Below are 21,300 nucleotides of genomic sequence, written 5' to 3' on the forward strand. Positions count from 1 at the left end.
GGTACTCTGCTGTGTAGAAGTTTGACCTGTCATCTCTGTTTCTGGCCCCCCTGTTAAACTTGCTTTAAACTTGAGCCCAAGGTCTGTTTTTCCTGCCCAGCAGTTATGATATTGTCCAGGGGAGGGCAACGATGTGCAGAGGCATTAACCTGCAGCACCAGCTAAGCGGTGTGCAGTAGCAAACCCCAAGTAACAACTCTGGCCAGATGAGATAACTGCTGAGACGAATTTGGGAGTTCACATTGAACGTATTATGTGAACCACCTGTAAACTACAGTCCATAGCTCATCCTACTAAGATTTCATCCTGAGGGGGATTAGATGCTGAGTAAAATATACCCTTTCACTTCAGACAGCCTCTTAGTACTGTGAAATGTTAGTGATGTAAGTCAGGCCCGCTGTGCCCATGGACAATGTCCCTACCCCGAGGATTTGCCAGCACTTTTCTGTGTCTTCTCCTCTCTGTCCAGTCTATGCTCCTCAGCCTCAGCAACATCCTGAAGGACACCACACCGCTTCCCCTGTGCCTGTGCCAGGCAGATCCCAACACTGCTATGGAAGATTCAGGAATGTGTCTCCGAGTATTCAAACATGTCTGAGCACAGGCATCAAAGTCCAGACACTAAGCCCAGAGAAATCCTTTCAGTCCTGCTAGTGCAGATGTTAAAAACAAACTAGTTTGAGAAACCCCTTCAAAGTCATTTCAACTCCTTTTTGCAGATGCTCTTCTTGCCTGCCACGTGTTTGATATGACATCTCTCTTGACTATGTTCAGAAACAGATTTGTGGCTCCATTTTAGCTTGCTTTGAATTTTCTTAGTGAGGAGTCATTTTCTTTGTGTCGTTTAAGGCCTCATTTACCTATCCTGATGGACCATTTTAGCCACTCCAGTATATCTGAAGTAGTACAACCTTCCCACTGCAGGGTGGTGTAGTAGTATGTTGAGTCTAGCAGTATGACTGTTAAGGGAAACAAGTTTTATCAGAATAAGGCACCATGATGCCAGTAATCTTATGTCCACATTTGGAACCAATACCACTGGTTTGGCTTAGAGGGTTGCCATTCTTGACCTACTGCTTATTCTGTGGAAAACAAAAGGGTGTAGAGCAGGCCTAAAAAGTAAAGAAATGCTGAGACCTATAAGCGAAGAGTCATCACATCATAGACTGCCATGAGGATCCAGTGCTCTTTACAGAGGCTCAGAGAGCTCAGAAACTGTCCCCTGAAGGGTGATTGTTCTGAAAGATTTCCCCTTCAGGGAAGTGCCTCTGTTTCAGCAGTCCTTGAGCTCTTCTCCCAGCAGGCCCTGTGGCCCAGGATTTTTTTAAACACTCCGTGTTTTCCTCCAGCTCTCACCTGTCCATCTGTCATTACTCAGCGATCTCCTCAGCCTGGCACAGAGCAAGCTGTCCTCGCTGGGAGCCGTGGTGCTGATGGGAGAGCTAGTTGTAGCTTGCAAGTAGGAAGGTTCCCAGGGAGCCAGAACTATTTCTGCAGGCTGCTGGGGCTCAGTGTTGTTGGATATGGTGGTTTGGGGTGACTAATTCCTACAAAATATTGATAAGCCTTCTAAACCCAAAATTTGTTGAACTATTGTCTCCTGTTTACTGAGGAGGAAACCAAACCAGCACGGTACAGTGACTTGCCCACCCCTGAACAACACGTTGCTGGAAGAGTGGCTTTTAAAACCTGTGTCTGTCTGATACCCAGACCCATGTCTTAGGCTGTGATCACCTGTGGTCATTAAAGACCCTAGCAGCCAGTTTCTTGGTATATCAAATTCAAGCTCAGCTAATCTTATGCTGACTCCCCACATTCCCTTTGGAATTTCCACTCGGCATTTCTCTGCTCCCTGCCCTCCATTCTGTTGTGAAGATGGGCTGCCCTGTTAAACTACTGCCACACTAAACCCAGAAGGCAACAGCATTTCTGCAGTGGCTGGTGAGAAATGCTTGCATAGGAAGGGAATTTGCTGTGAGAACTTTCTGGCTAAGAAGCTCAGAAAGATGAGCTGGCATGAGAGGGCAAGGGGAGAAGAAGTCATTCACTGCTCCATTGGACCAAGTTCTCATCTGTTCCTTTTCTCTGCCAAGCTCACCTGTTGCCTCTGTAACAGAAAGGCAGGCTGCTATGGGCATAGCCACCGCGTCAGGGATTGCTGACCTTTTATCGTGACGTTGCCCACCTAAATCAGGAGAACCTCACTGTTGTACCTGCAGCTGGTAGTTTGTAATTAGCGCTGGGACTGAGCCATCTCTCCTTGCCTCACCATGCTTCTCTCCAGTGCACTATACACTTCCGGCCTGAGTGAATGTGCGTGGCCTTGGCCCCGCCACACCCCAAGGCAGTCCTTCAGGCCACTCCTGGCGATCTTGATCCTCTGACTTGCTGCCACGCTGAAGTAGCTGAGGCAGGAACATACGTGTCGTTCTCCCGCCTGGCATCAGCAGTCAGCTGCTGCCCGCAAACAAAGGACCCACTTCCCCCAGTGCACTTTGACAAAACACATCCACGGCGCAAGGAGGGTTCGTCACCCGGAAGGAAGGGGGTCCGGACACCCGCACTACTCGGCAGCACACCGCAGAGATGGGTGAGGCAAAGAGGCTGGCAGATGCACTCCTTTGGCACGTGTTCCTCAGACAGCCCCCTGTAGTGAGACCCTTCCTGCCGCCCTGGGTAGGCAGCAGGGTGCACATGCTCTTTGCCTTTGTCTGTAGCTTACACCCCCTTGGGCTGTGGCTCCTGACACGTTGGTGAGCCAGCTGCACAGTCGGGAATAAAGGCGGCAATGGCCACATTGTCTCTTCTGTTGTCTTAGGGGTAATTTTTTCCAGTGCAGGAGGTGACTAGGTTCTCCCTTTGTTAGGGAGGTGAGCCCAGACAGGCTGGCGCCAGGAGGGAGCAGTCTCCGCTGGGGCTGTGAATGGGCTCCTGCTTCTGTGTCCCCTTCGCTGTCACTTCTGTTGCTTTGCCCTTCTTGTTGCTAGTGTGAATCAGGCCTGTCTTGCATAATGTAACTGAATATGGCCAGGGTAACGCTATCGCCTGTCTTTGTCCATGTGCTTATCTCCTAACCAAGCATTGACACTCTCCAGAGGTTCCAGCTCTTTGCCACAGCTCACAAATAGCAACAGTATGCTCTGGTTCTGTTGACTGCTTGTAAGCTTACTAAAAAATTTCCATCAACATTAATGGCACTCAGGGAGCTAGTAGTAGATAGGTCATCAGCCATCCACCTAATTGTGATAGGTCCTTTCAGGGGGGTTGCATGATCTTTAAAAGTCACTGGTGCCCATTCAACTCCAGGGCTCCTAACATAGCTAGTCACTGGTGTTGTGTCTGCTATTTTTCTCTGAATGGAGTTCACAGAAGTATTGCTTGTCTGTTTGCGGCTTGCCTACAAACCAGGCCTTCTGCACAATGACCTTCTAAGTTGCTGTGGTATATATATTGGCACAGCTATATCCATAATGTTAGCCCCTTCCTAGGAACAGAAAGACTGAAGAACATACAGATTATGTGTCAGAGTCTTTTTTTCACATACCTGATAGTAGCACTACATGATGACAGTGCATTTACTTTATACAGTTTACTTTATACTATCATATAGTAACCACAGGATAGTAAATGTACCTTGAGCTGTTCCACGAACTCAGGCTAATCAGAATAGTCATCCAGCTTCTGGGGTTTTTTTCCCTACCCCATGATGCAATTGCTGAGATGCTTCTGCAGTAGGTCCAGCGGGAAAGCACAAGATGTCCCGGAGAAGCCGTTGACTTCAGCTCATTTCTCGCTGTGGTTTATTGCATCTCTCAAGTTAGACCATTTGTAGTCTGTTCAGCTCCTTGGAAAAAGCCCTGCTTTACACTGAAATAACTCCCTGCCTGGACATTATCATCTTAATTTTTTGCCCTTCCCATCTCTTCAGTTAATGACTAGAGTTCCTGAACATTTCATAAATTGCTGGGGAATAAGTGATTTTCCCCACTTCAAAATCTTGCTGCTGGCAGCCTTGCTTGGGCTCTCTTTTACAGTTCTCTGTTAAACTCCATTTCCCAGCAAATAATCATTTGCTTCTGTTGCTTCTCTCACATGTGGGTCCTTTTGGAACTATCGCCGTACATCATCTCTGTTTGTCCCAGGTTACCAATGTGTCAGTCTCTCTGGCTTCCTTTGTGGAAGGTTTTCTGCAAAGAGTACACGGAATCTGTAAAAAACCCTGACCAAATCAGTTATTGCCAGATGACTAAATTTAGGCTTACTTTTAAATCCAATGTGCCCAGCACTTTCAAGACATCAAGTAATTAATCACTTGTTTAAGTTATAGAAGTGCTTTAAACATGGACTTTTGGGCCTAATGTTAGGTATCTTTTTCTGAAATGTGTTCATGCCAAGAGAATGTCTTGCCCCCCTGCTAAAGTTGTGTCTGTCTGTCTGTCTCTCTAGAATGACTCCTGGGGGAAGCAGTATTCCTATGCGCTGTTCAAGGCAATGAGTCACATGCTCTGCATTGGGTATGGGCAGCAGGCGCCCGTTGGCATGTCAGATGTATGGCTCACTATGCTGAGCATGATTGTCGGTGCCACCTGCTATGCCATGTTCATCGGCCATGCCACAGCTCTAATCCAGTCTCTGGACTCCTCACGGCGTCAGTACCAGGAGAAGGTAAGGACTGGGCTTTGCAACCCTTATGTGACCCTGGGAGGGGTTTACACATTGTCTGGAGGAAGTCAGGGCTGTGAGTAACCTATGTGAGAGGCTGAAGGTATGGTGTCTTTGTCACCACAGCAGATACTGGTAACTCATACCCATTCATTCACTCAAAAACACCTTCAGGAAGAAATAGATGCAAGATCAGATGAATAATATAGGGCAAGCAGGTAATTCTTCTTACCTCTGACTGTCTTTTTAGATCAACGTTATCAGTGTCACTACTATCTAAGATTGTCACTCACTTTTTCCTAAGATTTTGTTTCAAAGCCTAAGTGAATGTTCCAGAATGTGCAGCTTTTGTTTAGCAAGTACTTTGTTTAACGGTATCCAGATTAAACACTCCAGTGCTTATGAGCAAAACTACATAACAAACCCCAAAGCACAGAACAAAGCTCAGGAGCAACAAATAGGTTCCCCAGGTAGATATCGAATTAATTGCACAGTTGTGGAATCGCATAATGTAGGGCACAGACAGAAATATCACAAGTGATCAGGTTACCACTGCAGCTGCAGTAACTGCTGGTGGTGGGTTTAAGGTGATGCTGTGCATTTGTAAGATGCTACAAGTGTAAACAGGGTCAATTGCTGTGATTCCATTGATGAGCAGTAACCCTCTGAACTCCATCAACTCCTTCATTAGTTAGTGCCTTTCCATGCCTTTAGTATATTGCTATCTATACACTCATATTTTGTCACCTAAAAGAAAAGGGTGCACAGGGAAGATAGGGAGCCTGCTAATGCAGTGATGTTTTTCATTCAGAGACAGAGGCAGGCAGAACTTCTGGCTTGGGCTGAACCAGCAGGCCTGCCTCTCAACAGAACAGGAGAGCTCACTGAAGGGTGATTTGTATAACTAAGAGCAAGGGCCTGAGGAAAAGACTTGACAGCAAAGACAGTAGGTTACTTTTAGGCATCAACACAAGCAACTGCCCTCAATTAATAGGACTGAGAATGACATAGTGAAGGAGGTGTCAGGGTCATAAGGATACGTTTGGGCTGAAGATTTAGAAGAGGAAAAACTAGGTGCTTATTCTGACCTTCCCGGGTGCAGGTAGATTAGGTGAGAGGGTAGCTCTTATTCCGATGGGTACAGTATGACTAGCATGCACAGACATAAGAGAAGTGAGTTTGAATAATGAATACAAAGGAAGTTGCTGCGTAAGAGAAAGTAGGAGGACAGATTTGTCAGATGGTTCCAGGAACCGGTTTTAGACACAGAAATCAGAAAGCTGGGCCATAAAAAGAGTTTGCAGCAGGCCAGAGAGTAAAAGCAAAAAAGACCAGTGACTGAATCATGCTTTGAGGTTATGGCTTTCAGAGTTAGAGCTGAAAGAGAGAAAAAAGCAGGAAAGGAAGTATGGAGGACCGGGGTGCAGTCAGAGCACTGGACTTTGTTCTATAGATTTTTGCCACTATGTTATAGATTGGCTAGACTAAGGCGAATTGCGGGTAAGGCGCGCCAGAGAGAAGGACACTGCAGCACTCAGAATGCAAGCTGATCAAATCTGTGTGTGCAGAGTATTTATTCAAATGTGTTTGAAGTAGCATAGAAGTCAAGGACTGATTTGCAAATCCAGCCACCTGGTCATCATAGCAGCAGCCAAGTTTTCACCTGCAAGTCTGGGCGCTACGATTTTTTTCCCAGCCAGGTCTGAAGACAAGGGCAGAACTTGACCCTGGGAGTTTGATTCCAGTCAGTGCTCAGGGAAATCAGCCACCAGCATACCAGCAGGGACTGGAGCTGGGGTGGCAGAAGAAGTGTGAAATGTTAAAGCCTGATTAGAATGGCGAGATATGAATGAGAGGGTTAATAGTTTCAGGAGAAAAGCTTTGTGACAAAAGCAGTGGGTAGAGGATTTAACAAAGGATGTATTTCATGTGTAGTGGTTATAGCAGGTTCATTTCCCCAGGTATTCTCCTAGGAACAAAGCCTCAGGGATTGAGTACATTCAATTTCCTCTTGCAAATGGGACAAATGATGGCCTGAAACAAATATGTATTTGCTTTGTGCATTCCTTAGCACTTGAATAGCCATGATTAAAATGAAGCTGCTTTCGTGATTTGCAGCCCTGCAACTCAATTTAGCTCGGTCCTCAAGGGACTATGTGTCTGTTGAAGCACATTATAAGCAAAGAATCTCAACAGGTTTGCAGGGTCGATTGCCAGAAGCAGAAAGCAGTTTGGAAACTTATGCTGAGTACACCTTTGGGCTGCCAACAGAGCTCTGCCTCTCACCTCCTCCGAGGATCTCAGGCTACAGAGACTCTTGCAGCTATTTAGGGAGTGGCCAAAGAAAGGGGAGGCAATGGGGAGGGGGACAAAAGGCAGAAAAGCACATAGAACAGAACAGAGGAGTATACCTAGTAACTTTACTGATGGGCTTTGCTTTGTGTAACCTTCAGGACAAAATTCAGGAGTGAGTTTGTAGTGAAGTTTCAGGCTGGTCTATGTTTCTGCCAAACCAACTTGTTCTGGCCTTGTACTAACAGAGCTTCTGAGAAGAGGAATTGAAGCCAAGATCTGCTGTCTTTTGGCTTCAACAGTAGGCTTCTCTCAGTAAACACTGCATGATTTGGCCTCATCTTTCACTCGGGGTTGGATTCGTTGAACATTTGGACACTCTATCCCTGTCCTCCAAATATTCTTTTGTTGTGGCATCTGAACTTCACACTGTGCTGGTCTCTGCAAGACAAGGAAGCCTACAGGGCAGATGGGGTGCTTAAGAAGCATAGAGAATTTTGAGGGGGAAATTGCATGCTCCAAGACAGTGTGGTGCAGAGGTTTCTGAGTACGTGAGAGAGTGCTGGAATACCCATGTGACATAATGCGCTCACACCAGCTCAGGTCTTGGAAGTGGCACAGCCATCATGTAAGTACGGCTCTGAGTCTCCCTTAAAAAGCTCTGAGTCAGAAGAGCTCTTTAGCTCTGGCACTCAGAGGTGACTGTTAGTTCCAGTCCCGGAGGCAAAGTTAGAAGGGACTCCTCTGTCCTATCCTGCATTGCAGAGTGCGTTATGCCCTAATGACTTGCCCATGGTCACACAGAAAGTCAATGGCAGAGTCAGGAGCTGACCGCTATCTCTGTACCTCAGTCTAGTGTCGAACTCTACAATGTCTTTGCACGCAGGATAGGTTTCCTTTTTCCTGCGTAAGAGTAAAGGGAGGATATCACCACAGGTCCAGCCTGAAGGATTCTGATTGATAGAAAAATTTCCTAAAGGCATGGCGTCTATAACTGAGTTGATCTAACAGCTCCAGCTGAAAGGGATCGCACACAAGCAGTCTCTCCAAGTGCTTCCTGCCCCTACTCCCAGCTGCACAGTTTCACCTCACATATTCCCCCTCTCATACTTCTCAGACCTTTACTGAGCTGATTTGGTCCACTGACCTGGCAGAAGGCTATTTACTTTCTTTTTTTTCTGGGTTAGCTTTCTGCCAGATTAGTGGATTGAATCGTGTAACTTCAGAGTCCAGTGAATGCCAGAGCTGCTGTGGGATGGTGGTGGAGGAGGTCTATAAGCAAGAGCAGAGGCACAAGGCCCCATTCGGCTGTTCCTAGATCAGCTCAAGCCCTAAAACACAAGTTCATCTTTGACTGTGACTACCCCACAACCTGTGGTAACTGTGGCTCATAAGAGAGGAAGTGGTGGTTTCTCTCCAGAAGATAAGTAAACTAGACTGATCTGCAAGTTATTTTCATGCTTTCTTCAGGTTCCTCTATTAGTTTCTTTCTGTTGTACTAAAGCTCAGCTGGATTAATATCTGTGTCAAGTCACCACACATACGTACACATACACATACCCTCCCCAACAGACTCTGTAACCTTGAGCCCTTTGGGAGCAGTGATTATGCTTCCTACTGCAGCCATGCTCCTTGGAACAAAGCAGAGAGCTCTGGGCTCTGCTCTCCCATCCCAGCAGGATGCAAGCAGTGATGGGGATCCTGCAGAGAGGATTGGCTCTGTTGTGTTATCTTCTTAGATACATCCAGAAGAATGACTGATGAGGAATTGCTGTTCTCAGCAATGCAGAGCCCAGCAAAGCTGTAATCTCTCCAGATTCTCATCGCTCCTCAAGATCTGTCTGCTACACTGGTATTCTCGCAAACTCTCTGCTCTCCACACTCATTCTCCTGCTCCCCATTCCTCCTGAATGGTCTATTCAATGCCTTTTGCTCTAAAAATATATACTGACACTAGGTAGATAACTTGCATATTCAGTTGTTATTATGCTGAAGAAGCACCTGCTGCAGTACAGTGGCAAGGGGGCAAGGAGGTAGCGTTACAGCTATAAAAATAAATCCCTCTACAAAAGCACTAATGATGTCACCTCTTAGTTCCTGAAAGAGCCCTGCTTAAACATAAGGACAGTTCTTCTTGTCACAGTTTTATCCTGTATCCTGTATCCTTTATCCTGTCTGGTTATCCGAGTGATCCAATTTGGATCCAAGTGATCCACTGTCCAGCTCTCACTATTTCAGCCCTTCCATCATTGGCCTGAACTCAGCAAAGAGGATTTAGATAGTGGTTATTGGGGAAGACTTAGTAACTGTAAAGACTGAAACATACTACCTGGAAAATGCTGTCTTTGTTGGAGGTCAAAGCAGACGTTAGACTAATATTCATTAGGGGGAAGATGGGAGATTCTGTTTCAGGCAAGAGTCTGGACCAGGTGATCTCATGTGGTCCTTTCCACGGCATCTCTGTGGGACAGTTTGAGTCAAGGTGAACTTCTCAGCAGAATGGCTTGATGTCACTGGCCAAAGATGAAGGTTTTCATTCCTCAGACTCTCCATCGCAGCTCCTGCATCTTCCCCGGAGAGCTACACTAAATCCACAGAACGAGTTATTCCCATGAAAACAGAGGTAGATTGGGGGCTGGATCAACTCTGAGGACTTAGGTTCAACGCCCAGAAAACACAAAGAGCGAAAGGACCACACTGCCATTGCATCAGCGAGGGCTGAGAAGCCATCTTCTGGGCTCAGTGAGTCCTTGGCCTTTCTTGGAGACCAGCAGTATAGTCTTATTAGGCAGCAAGTTTAAGGAATGCTTTTTTCTTACACAATGCAGTGAAACTGTGGAACCACTGCTACAGGTGCTGTGGAGGCCCAAAGTTTAATCAGCCTCAGATTATTTAGACAAATGCGCTTAAGAAAAATCTTTCACATGATACTGAATGCTCAGATGCAGATATAACCTCTAACTGTGGATAGTCCTAATTTGCTTTTTGTCAGAAGCTAGGAGGGTATGGCCAGGAGCGGGATATACTATATGCCTCTTTTATTCTTTTTCTTCTTCCCCAAAGCATCTGAAACTGTCAGAGACACAAAACCAGCTGAGAAGAGCCCTTAGCCTGACCCTTTATGGTTACTGTTATGTTTTAGGCCGTTTTACTTTGTAGTTCAGTGTTCTGAACTGGCTCCAAATGAATGAGGGCAGAATGCGGAGAACTTGATGCAGATATCTTAGCTGGGGTCCTGGATACAGCGTAATCACATTAGCCTGGCGATGTGCCTTTGCTGATTAGCCGCTCCCCCTTCCCCCAAAAGCAGAGCTAATTAACCCAAGCACAGTGCTGCACCGAAGCTATATTAGTTCTTGTGGTTTCAGGGTTGGCTTAGCCAGCACTACCGTGGGGACCTCTGACACAGTGTAGATATATTAAGATAACTAGTGTCAGCTGCTTTATGTTAGTATGGAGTTGGACAAAGACTGCCATTATTCCTGCACCTCCTGTGCCGCAGATGTCAGGTGAGAGATTTCATGTTTATTACTGGCCTGGACAGGGTTTGAAGTGCCATTCCCAAGATGTTTGGTCTCCAGTGTCTGTAGGTTCACAGGTGGCATCCCCAGATTCTTAGAGATCCAAAGAGGTTCTGTAGAAGAAGTCCACTTCTTGAGCCAGCATCACAGTCTTGGATGCTAGGAAAGCTGCAGAGCTCCCTGCCTCTTCTGGGAGTGTGTGTACGTGGAGGAGAGGGTAGGGAATGTGCAGCACTCCAGAAATTAAAGGTGTCTGCAAAATTTAATTAAATGCAAAATTTAATCAAATCTCCTAATTGGAAAAAGTTTGGAGAGCCTTACTTTATCCTGTTATGACTGCATTAGCTGTGTGTTAACTCAGTCTGTTAAGAAATGGGTCTGAGAACTATTATGTCTCATGTTACTGTCAATCAAAGCATTTGGGGCTGACAAGACGACTTATAAATGGCATGCTTTATCGATTATGTCTAACTGCAAGAGCTGCTGATGTGCACTGGGCTTAGTGTCTTGGCCAATGCCTCTGGGTAGATTCTTATATAACCTGGGCTGGGTTTTCTGGCTGGTTTGCAGTCTAGATTCAACAGGCGAAGGGGCAAGATCAGATGCAGCTCAAGATCACAGGACGGGGTGAATTTCACCCCGACACATTAAAAAAACAGCTGCAATAATGAAGGCTCCCCTATGACCCTCAAGCCCACCCTCTCTGCTTACCTACCCATATGCTCCTAGTAATTCCTAGGAGATTGCCAGAAAAGTTGCGACCTGATGTAAGTTGGCCCTGCTTTGAGTGGGGATTTGAACCAGATGGCCTCCAGAGATCCCTTCCAACTCACAGTATTCTATGACTTTGTGATTCAAAGTCCCTAACTCTTTTCAGACAGTGAGCAGTCAAAGTTTGGTGAGAATGGCTGGTCAGGACTGTGCATCTAGACCACATCCACTCCTTTTTAGAAGAATTTTTGTAAGATAGGTAATAGAATGGTGCAAACAGTAGCTGGCTCAACCAAAAAAATCAGAAATTTGGGTCAATTGTTTTCAGGCTATTCAAGCCTTTCCTTAAAAGAATATTGGGTTGATTATGAAATGAAAATGTTATTTCCTGATTGAAAACTTTATGGTTTCCTTTTAAAACATCTTGTCATGGAATTTGTCTTCTTTATGTCTGTAACTGAACTGGGGTCAACTCGTTTTTGTTCCTACAAGAATATTTCACTAGTGAATTTACTATTCCTGGAAAATGTTTGCTGACGCCTATAAGAAAAGCCCCTCCAAGAAGTTGTAAAGCATACCTTCTCTATATCTCTGCAGTGGTGGTCAGTCAGACCTTGAAGCAGATAGCTCAGGTGTGAGTGCGTCCATCTTAGAGGTTGCAGTGCCTATATGGTGAGTGTGATGAAGTGCAGGGACACACACAGTACCCTCTCCATGCTCATGCAAAGGACAGAAGGAAGAAGTCAGTGACATTGCAGTGTCTTTGTTGCTAGTCCTTACAGTGGGCAAAATGAACCTGCCATGTAGCTTGCCTTCTGTCAGCAGGTTTACACTGGAGACGGGTCTTGGTTTCCTGCATCAGAGATACAGTGATTAAAGCTAAGATTTTGAGACATTATTTCTGAGAGCGAAGCCAAACAAGTAGTTCTGTTCCTTGAGCAGTATCAATGGCAGCCTAGTCTGAGCAGTATGTTTGTGCACGCGCCAGCGCTGCCTGTGTTATCATGGAGGGGAAAGCGCTGCTGCCTCAGCAGTTCTTTGCACCTCAGTGTGGGATTTTTAACTTCATTATCAGTTTTGAAATTCATTTTGGCACTTGAACAGTAAATAAATAAATAACTGCATCATAATGACAAGAGCTGAGCCTCCCTGCTGAGCCATGTCTCCTGGCAAAAGGCTGCGCCCAGCAATACTGATTTCAGACTGCACAGACTCACTCTTCTCTTCTCCCCATCTCTGGCCTTTGCCTGCTGGCAAATTTTGCCTCATCTCTCTTCTCCTGCTCTTCTGATGGAAGCAATGCTGCTCTTCGTTTTCCCCATCACACCTCCAAATTTTCATGAAGCCAGTAACACAGCCTGACATCTCCAAAAGATCCTGTGATCTGAGTTTCACAACACTTAATAAATAATAAATGATTTATTGACCAAATCGACAAGTCCGCTGCGCTGGGCTATGGACTTAGGCTGGGATCAGGCTGGTAAACCAAGTGAGGCATTCTCCTCGGGTGCCTTTCCCAGGCTGGCGTTAGTCACGAAAAACAAGCTGTTTCTGTGGCCTTTTGTTTGCTCAGCCGTGGGCCAGTCTACCTAATACATTCATCATTGCACTATCCTGCCATGATGCACAGGATTGGACCTTACGACTGAGCACTTGTAAGAACAGACAAACTGGACTCTGCCCACCGTACTTAATACAGATGAGTTTGTCCCAGAGTTGTTGGATCTGAATTCGTAGGACTCCAGAAGTTAGCAGACGTTTCCAGTGCTTGCAGCGAAGCAAAGCAAAGGGCATGTCCTCTGGGAGCGTGACTGTAAGCTCAGCGCCATGTGCTGAATGACACCATCCCCCGTGCCGGGGTTCCCTGGCTTGCACTCTGCTCACCACTGCGGTAATATGGCTGACGGGAGGAAGTAAACAACTGTTTCATCAGGCTCATAATTGACCCTACTCAGTCTGTTGACATCTCCCGCTCACAGCCCAGAAATGGGATTGTCTGAAGCATAATCCTTGCCTGAATAGGTACTGATTAGCAGCAAGGGGAGGCAGCTACAGCGGCTGATCATTGCAGCCATCCTCAGTTTAATGAATGTTGTACAGAAAGTGGAAAAAAAGCTCCAAGAATTTTCTGCTGGTGTCGGTGGTATTTATAGCAGAGCAAGAAATAAAGAGCCGGATTCTTCTGAAGATAATTTCTGAAAAGTATCGCTGGAGTCCCCGAGGTGAGGGCAAAAGTGTTCCAAGTATTTCAGTGTGTAACATGTCATTCTTGAAAATCATCCTACTGTAGCAAATGGAGCTAGTGCTGAGCTGCAAAAATTAAGCCAGATCTGAACCCCGGTGTTTGGAAGAACTCAGAACCAGGACACTACGTAAAGTTTTTTTTTGGAATGAAGACTGGATCAAGAGTTAGCTATCAGAAAGCTTCCAAATTTGAAGAGTAGATAGTGGGTATAACATTTAGTCCATTAATCCGAAAACAAAGTAGCACTAATATGGTTGAGTCCGTGCTAGATGTGGTTTGAATAGTTCTGGTCAAATTGGTATTGAAATAACCACTGGTTCCTAAACAATCTACTACAATTGGCTTGTAGCACACTGATCCCTGCCATTGCCCCTTCCCCACCCAGGCGCCTCTGCCTGTCTTTCCACTTTCTTGTTCACTTAGAGTTGCCTCTGGAGAGCCCACTGTCCCCTCTGTGAAGGAATCCATCTCCTTATGTTTATTTTACAAATTTCAGTGTTCTGTTGCAAGACAGCAGGACCATGTTCATGGGCATGAGTTTGTGTGTAGAGCTAACTGTGTTCATAAGTGTTGGCAAACTCAGGATAAACTGTGATAGCATGAACCAATTACAGACCTCAGCCAAATTTTGGGAAGATAGAAGAGGAAAATTATATAAGCTAGTATTGACTCTCCAAGCATGGAGCCCTGCAAAGGGAAACCAACTAACACCAGCAGTGTTGGCATGATTTTACTGAGTACTACAAAAGTTCAGTTTTCTTCCCTTAAACTACTCACTCGTTTTCAAACGCTGTCAAAGCACCGTAATTTTTCACTTAATTGAAAATGCATTACTCTGCTTGATTCTCCTATTTCTTGCACTAGATCTTGACATCCATGGAGTCGAGATTTACACCATTGTGACCAAGACTAAACTCTGGCTCACAGTTATTTCAGCCTATTTCTGCAAGGGTGTAAGCAATGCATCTCTGTATATGAAATGTATATTTATCTTTGGTTAGAGGGAAACACTGACATCTATATATCCTAAATGCCTTCATCACAGTAGGCTATGTGTCTGTGCATGTATTGGTAGGCATAATGTGAAACTGTGTAAATGTGTTTGAATTAACTGCGCTGCAAAAATGGAAATCAGCATTTCTCTGAAGAGTGATGTCTGTGGAGCAAGAGAGAACTTAAGAGAGGTGTCAGTGCTAGGACAGGGATACGAGCAGCTCCTCTCAGATGATGAGTCAGAGGCTGGGCTAGGAAATAGTCCAGCCTTTTCAGCCAGTGATTTATTACTGCCAAAGACAGCAGGAGTCATGATAGAGAGTGAGGATATGAGAGCAGTTAAAAGTATTTAGCTCTCTCTGGACTGTGAGTGATCTGAACTTCGGTTGAAGGGGAGGGGAATGGTAAGACAACTAGGAAAAGTGGCCGGTTCTAGAAGGAAAAATACCCAGTGAAATAGTGCCCTTTTGATTTATTAATGCCTCCTTCAAGGGCTTATTTGAGGAAAAACAGACTTAAAGAAGATGAGTTAGGATTTAAATGGGCTTGATTGTCTTCAGAGAGATTTAAATAATTCCTAAATGAGTCTTTTGGGTTGGACTCAGAGATGCCACTAATCTCTGCAGGTTTCTCTGAGCACAGGGCAGATCGAGGACATGGACAGAAGTACAAAGACTGAACAGACAAGCGCAAGGGGTAGGCAAAAGGGTGCTGCCAAGTTAGGCCTGGCCACATCTGAAAGAAACGTTACTTCATGTGTTCTTTAACAAGTCCTTTTGTCATTCTTCATCCATCTTCAAGCCAAGGGCTCTGGCTTTTGTGGGCATTTCATGGGCTTTCTCATACCAAAACCAAAGGTACTGCCAGAGACACCTGAGAAAGTGGTTTCAGCTTATAATCAAAGAAGTGTGGGAAGCATGGGCTTTCTGCACGGCATGAGGTCCTTCTGTCATAGTGAACACAGCAGTTAGATGGCGCTCTGTAATAGCACTGTGAATCTTGGGAAGGAGTCAGGTTCAAGAATTTGTAGCGTGGTCTGAAAAGAGGAACGAGAAGACCTAAGGGCTGGTTAGAGACGGATTCTGATCGGTGTGCATACAGTCACATACTAGTGAACCCAGTGTAGCTGAGGGTAGCACTGAGAGTTCAGGCTAGTCAGCTGAATTCAGCACTAGAGAAAACAACTCAGACATATCTAAACTAATGATTGATTCAAGTGGCTTCAGAGAGTGCCTGGCCTGCACGGTACCTGGGCTTCAGTTAAAGAACGAAGAACTGTTAATTCAGGATTAACAGGCAAAGTCACTCTGTTTTTCATGTTCACCGCGCAGTTACCCTTACCCGTTTGCTTTATCCCGTCATTTAGCCTTGCTGGTGACCCCAGGAGTGATCTCATTTTAGAGCTTAGAGTTGAGAAGAGACATATACTTCCAGCAGCACTTGTGAAAAACCGTCCCTCGTGCAGCTTTTAATATTAGTGGCCTTTGCTTTAGTGGTTACTGGTGATGGACACTGCAAGAGTGCTAGCCTTCAGCCTGGCTGAGCAGCCCCCTAAGGAGAGGGGGAGAAACCCATATGGATCTTTCATTTATCAAATGTAGAGAGAAGAGGCTGATGCTTTCATCTCTGAATACCTCTGCAGGGCTTCATCTCTAAGTAAGGAGGAGTTAAAAACCCACAAAACTCTCCATAGCTATCAGGTCTGGCATGGGTGAGGGCAAAGAGAGGAGAGCCAAGATATGTCCTTCTTGTTAACTAGAACAGAAAATTATGGTTTCTTATTTTACAATTTTCTTTTGTAACCATGTTTCTTAATTTGTAATCAGGAGCAGAACTTTTCATTCTGGTGAAATAAATTTGCCCTGTTTTTACTCTGACCCTTATCTGGAGACAGTGATCACAGGAGAACCTGACAAGCCCTAGGGACTTTGCAGAGCAGCAATTTATTGTTCTTTGTTGCAGTAAAGCAATAAATCTATACACAGCAGTGAACAAGCAAGGAGTCTGAGTCCCTCCATGCAAGCTATGCCTATGAGTCTTAAGAGTTGGGGCTATCTTTCCCAAGAAGCAAAGGTCAGTTGAAGATTGGTCATAACAAGTTCTTTCAGTGGAGAGAAATGGGGTGGAGGCCAGGTGCCTGGCAGGAGGCGATGAGAGGCATCTTATGACACTGAGTATGCTCAAAGCCATCACCTGGTGCTCACAACACAGGGTCTTTTTGAGGGAACATTTTTTGTGGTGCTTTTGCTGTTTAGTAGACATGGTCTGATTCAAGACATTGGTTTAAAACTGAGAGTAGAAGGTGGCATTCTGGGCAAATAATTTATTCAACAAAAATACAGCATTAAAACAAGCAGAACTGTTTTTGAATTTGGGATAAAATTGATACAACTGAGTCAGGAAAAACTAGGGCCTAATGATTTCCCTTTCCATAGTGAATATTCTGCATATCCTGTGCCACATCTGTGAGGCCCCTGTGGGTGTCTCAGATATAGTAGTGCATCTCAAATGGCAGTAGACATCTATGTTTAGGCATTTGAGTCAAGCCCTTAAACTTGCTGCATTTAAGGAGCGTAACATGCAGAATTCTCCAGTGGCTCGGGCCGGTGAGTCCTCCATTTGTGAAAAGCTGGTTTCCGCTTCCTTTAGCTCACTCATTCATGAACTGCAAACTCTGTACAGCACCTAGCATAGTGCCTCCTGACACAGCTTGCTTCCAGTCTCTAAAGAAGAAATTCAGCAGTCTACAAATAAAGTGAAGCTTTCATTGCCAATTCACCGCCTAGCTCCCCGTGGGGAGGTGGTGACTTGCTTGACTTTGATCATGGTGTAGTGGTCATGAATATTTGCAGTCAGCTCCTCTGCTACTAGCTACAGACAAAAGCCTCTGGAAATGCCAGGAAACCCCACGTGTCCCCTCTGCCACCTTGGCTTCTTAAGAGTAATTCTTTTCCCTCTCTGGTGCAGATCAAGTTGTTAGCATGCAAGGAAGTGCCAGCACAGACTGTACTAGAGCAGAGTGACACTGGTGTGTGCAGGGAGAGGTCTGTAATGAGCAGGAGTTCGGTAATTAGGCACTTCAGAACAAGCTGCAGTAAAGGGACATTCAGGGATAGGTTTACTGGGGAGAAGAGGGAAGAGAGGGAAGGCAAAAGGGGAGCATGGTCCTCCTGTCAGCGTTAGTTACGTGGTACCTAGGCAGGATCATATTCTGAACTGCTGTCCAGTGGCAGGGGGGCATGACCGTTGCAGCCCACACAGCTCGTCCCTGCAGCACTTCCAGGCCAAATGAACCCACGGACAGTCCTGTGCCCTTGAGGAAGTGTCATTTACTCATAGAAAGTACCATTCATCTCCAAATACTGCTCTGGCTTCCGTCAAGCGCCTTTGTATTCCCCTCTAAGTGACACGATGGAAATGCAAATCATTAGGCAAAAATACAGGCAAATTAGACAGCAAAAGTGCATGGGGCAATAGGGACACAGCAGAAGGTGAAGAAAATCAGGATCTGTGCAGCCCTAAGTGGGAAAGCAAAGGTGCAGGGCCTCATAGCTGGACCGATGAAAACACAGAGGAGAGGAAAAGAGGGCCTGTGTACTGCAGGTTTAGCTGAGTAACTGTCAGATTTCTGTCTAGGTCTGTCCTTCAGCCTTTCTGTGACTGTGAACATCCAAGACAGGACTGTATTGGTCTGTTTTGTACAGCACCTAGCACAAGGGGTTCCTATGCTTGGCTGGGGCCTCAAGGTGCTACACATTATTTATTACTTACTTCCACTGGTCTAGGGCCAAGATGCCAAGTCATATATCCTGGCCTGCGTCCTGCTGTGTGCCATCGAAAAGCCTTCTGTTAACAGCACATTGTACTTTCATCTTTCTCGTGCTGTCTCAGGGAGGCATGGGGGTTGGGGAGCTTCTGCTCAGCATTATTTGCTGAGAGGAGATCCCCAGCTCGTCACTCTTTACTCACCTCTGCTCCCAGCTTTTGCTATGGTGTTGGGGAGAATGGGAGCCTGGGCTGCTCAGCACCTGGAGAATGAGGAGATGTCTTCACAGTGTACCTGGCTGAGGATAAATCTAAGGGTTAAAACATGGGGCAACCATTTAAGGAATATAAAAAAGGTGTCTGCATGACTCTCGTGCATTTAGGTAGTTGGTTTCTCCTGCTCTGGATTAGCCTGCCTAGGCCAGGCTAGCTCAGTGTGGAGGAAGCAGGTACGGGTACTGTCTGGCATGTGCTTGACCACGAGTGGGTACCTATTGCCAGGAGGAGCGGCGGCAGCAGCAGCAATGCCCTTTGTTGAATGTCCTAGTAACTCCTCCTCTTCCTCTCTCCCCTGTGCAGTACAAACAAGTGGAGCAGTACATGTCCTTCCACAAACTCCCTGCAGACATGCGGCAGCGCATCCATGATTACTATGAGCACCGCTACCAGGGCAAGATGTTCGATGAGGAGAGCATCCTGGGAGAGCTGAGTGAGCCCCTCCGGGAGGTAAGGAGAGGGCATTTAATGGGCAATGGGGATTCCTGCCATCTTTGGCAGCTGCGGAGTTCCTGCTGTACAGAGGCCTATCCCAGTGGTTTGTGGAGGACACCCCTGAGGTAGATGGGAGTGGTGGGAGGCCAGCTCTCTCAGAAGCACTAGCTGTGTGTGCATGCTGTAGCTTCATGTCCAAAAGAGACCACGTCCGTGCAGGCCCCCCTTTTTGCTTGGGGATCTACCTGTTCCTGGACTGTGCCCAGCTTTCTGGGACAGCAAAGCCAAGAAGAGCATGACCCACAGCTTGGCTATGTCTCTATCTGAGACAGTTTCATTCAGAGGCAGTGACTTACGTTGTAGCCATTGATGCATATCTGGGGTTCCCTTGCCTTGGTCATGGCAGAAGTCACTGCTATGGAGCAGAGAAGTCCAGGCCTTTGGCAGTTGCAGGACTCCTGCCTGAGTCTGTTGGTCACTGCAGCACAAGTGGCATCTGACAGAAAGACAATGGGAGCTGCAATATGCAGGCCTGCCACACACCGGTCATGTGAATAGATACATCTTGGCACCCTCTGAGGCCATGGCAATGTCTGGAGAGGAGCAGGTCACAAGACAGTCACATCACCAAGGATAAGCCAGCCACATGTTTTGGATCCCTTTAGGAAGGACTTTCCTTGCTGTCCTGAGCCTGGCTAGCCCCCAGTTGGCTGCATTGCACACAGGAGTATCCATTGCCTGCCCTTCTCTTTAAGGGACCTAATAGGCCTCTCAAACAGCTTCTGGTGGGGATGTGGAGATGAATTTCACTGCCCCTTTGCACTTTTTAACTGTCTAATCTCCTGCCCTTTTTCTCAATACAACAGAAATGCCCATCTTCGTCTGACTGAGCTCCCCCTCCTCCAGTCACTCCTGTCTTTTATCCATGTGTGCTTTAAAGGTCCTTTACTTGCATGGCCTATACTGATCACAAACACCTCCATTTTTTGAGGCTGGGATGATATAGCACATGAGGCAACATTTCCCAAAACCCTGACAGCCTGTACTTCCTTTGCCAATAGATGGTCCATTACCTGAAATGGAGGGGTTGGAGCTAAGCTTAATCCTAGTTTCATCCCTGTTTACAATCCCCGTGTCTGCATGCGTGTTGCTCTAGGGAAACACAGGTCAGGGCAATTTCATCTGGAATGGCTTCTCTCAGCGCTGCCAAATGTGAGAAATGCTCCAGAAACAAGTCTGCTGTGGCTGATGCCTAGATATTATTGATATCTTACGCTTTCCCGCAATAAATCCTGCCCACCTTCCCTTAGGAGATCAAGCTTTACCAAACAGGCAAGGAGTCAAGAGTTGTGGCTGGCATCACGCAGCTACTGCCTCTCTGATAACTTCTTCCCTGCTCCTGCTCCTTGACCTGGCTGAGCTGACAGACCTGGCAGCACTAGGCAGCACAGACAGTGCTGCTAGTCCCTTGCCTCTTTCCCTTCGTGATCTAGTCACCTGAAGAGGCTGAGAAAAGAAGAGGGGGAAAAGATCCCATGTGACAAAATGGCAAGAATCCAGCAGTTTTGTTGTTTGGAGGTTTCAATGGTTTTGCCTTCCCCTGGATGCCAGCTCTGTTCAAAGATGTTGCTGTACCAACCTGGCTCTTACTGGACAAAGGAGCATATTGGGGTTTCTGATCTCGTGCCCAGCAGTTGGTCATACATATGTTTGCACTGTGTGTGTGTTCTGGAGCAATAGCAAAGACCTTATCCCCATTTTAAAAGTGCTGCTGCAGGAGAGCACTCTGGAAAGTGCCTTGCTATTTTCATCTGCAAGCCCCTTTCCCCCCCACACCCTCCCCACTCTGCCTGGTTGCATCTCAGACTGTGCATTGACTATGCTCCCACCTCCAGCTCCTTGATCCTAAGCTGTATCTCATGTATTTATACACACCTCTATAGCATCTCTACTACTCCAGGACCCCCAATGGCAGAGGCAGTGTGCTGGCCTGATCTGTGCCCCATCCATCATATGCTGCCAGCATATAGAGTCAAAGGAAAGGAGGAGCCTCCGAGCAGGGCCCACACTCAAAGGAGTCACTTCAGAACACCACCTTACCCAGCTGCAGCTTAGGAATGTAGCTTTTCACTAGTACATACCTCCAATACATGACCCACAGGCGTTAGAAGTAGTCTTCCTTCTCCCTTTCCTCCCAGTCACATATCTCTGTGGCAGAGAGGAGTTGAGGATCTACCAGCTATATTTCAGGCAGCCCTGAAAGAGAAGTCCCAGTGAGGAGAAGGAGACAGATGCTTCCCCTGCCCTCCCTCTTCCTGCTGCGGTCATTCAGTTCCTCCTTTACTTTTTGGCTGGGGAGTGTTGTGCTGAGGCGTTTTGCTCAATATCACTTTGTGCTGC

The 21,300-nt window shown here is 46.3% G+C and overlaps 1 protein-coding gene and 1 long non-coding RNA gene across 2 annotated transcripts in view; one reads left to right on the forward strand and one right to left on the reverse strand.

The window, feature by feature from the left end:
* Window positions 1-21,300, forward strand: part of HCN4 (hyperpolarization activated cyclic nucleotide gated potassium channel 4) — a 116,041-nt gene that overhangs the window by 69,327 nt on the left and 25,414 nt on the right. The window contains exons 4-5 of the mRNA XM_009675720.2: window positions 4,447-4,665; window positions 18,769-18,915. Coding sequence (XP_009674015.2) covers window positions 4,447-4,665; window positions 18,769-18,915 — 366 coding nt within the window. The remainder of the gene's footprint in view (window positions 1-4,446; window positions 4,666-18,768; window positions 18,916-21,300) is intronic.
* LOC138068919 (uncharacterized) lies at window positions 18,290-21,164 on the reverse strand. Its single transcript, XR_011143781.1, has 3 exons — window positions 21,042-21,164; window positions 19,257-19,396; window positions 18,290-18,488 (listed from the first exon to the last, which is right to left on the reverse strand). It is a non-coding gene; the product is annotated as an uncharacterized lncRNA (long non-coding RNA).

Source organism: Struthio camelus, chromosome 12, assembly GCF_040807025.1.
Source record: "Struthio camelus isolate bStrCam1 chromosome 12, bStrCam1.hap1, whole genome shotgun sequence".
In the NCBI taxonomy this organism is placed as follows: Eukaryota; Metazoa; Chordata; class Aves; order Struthioniformes; family Struthionidae; genus Struthio; species Struthio camelus.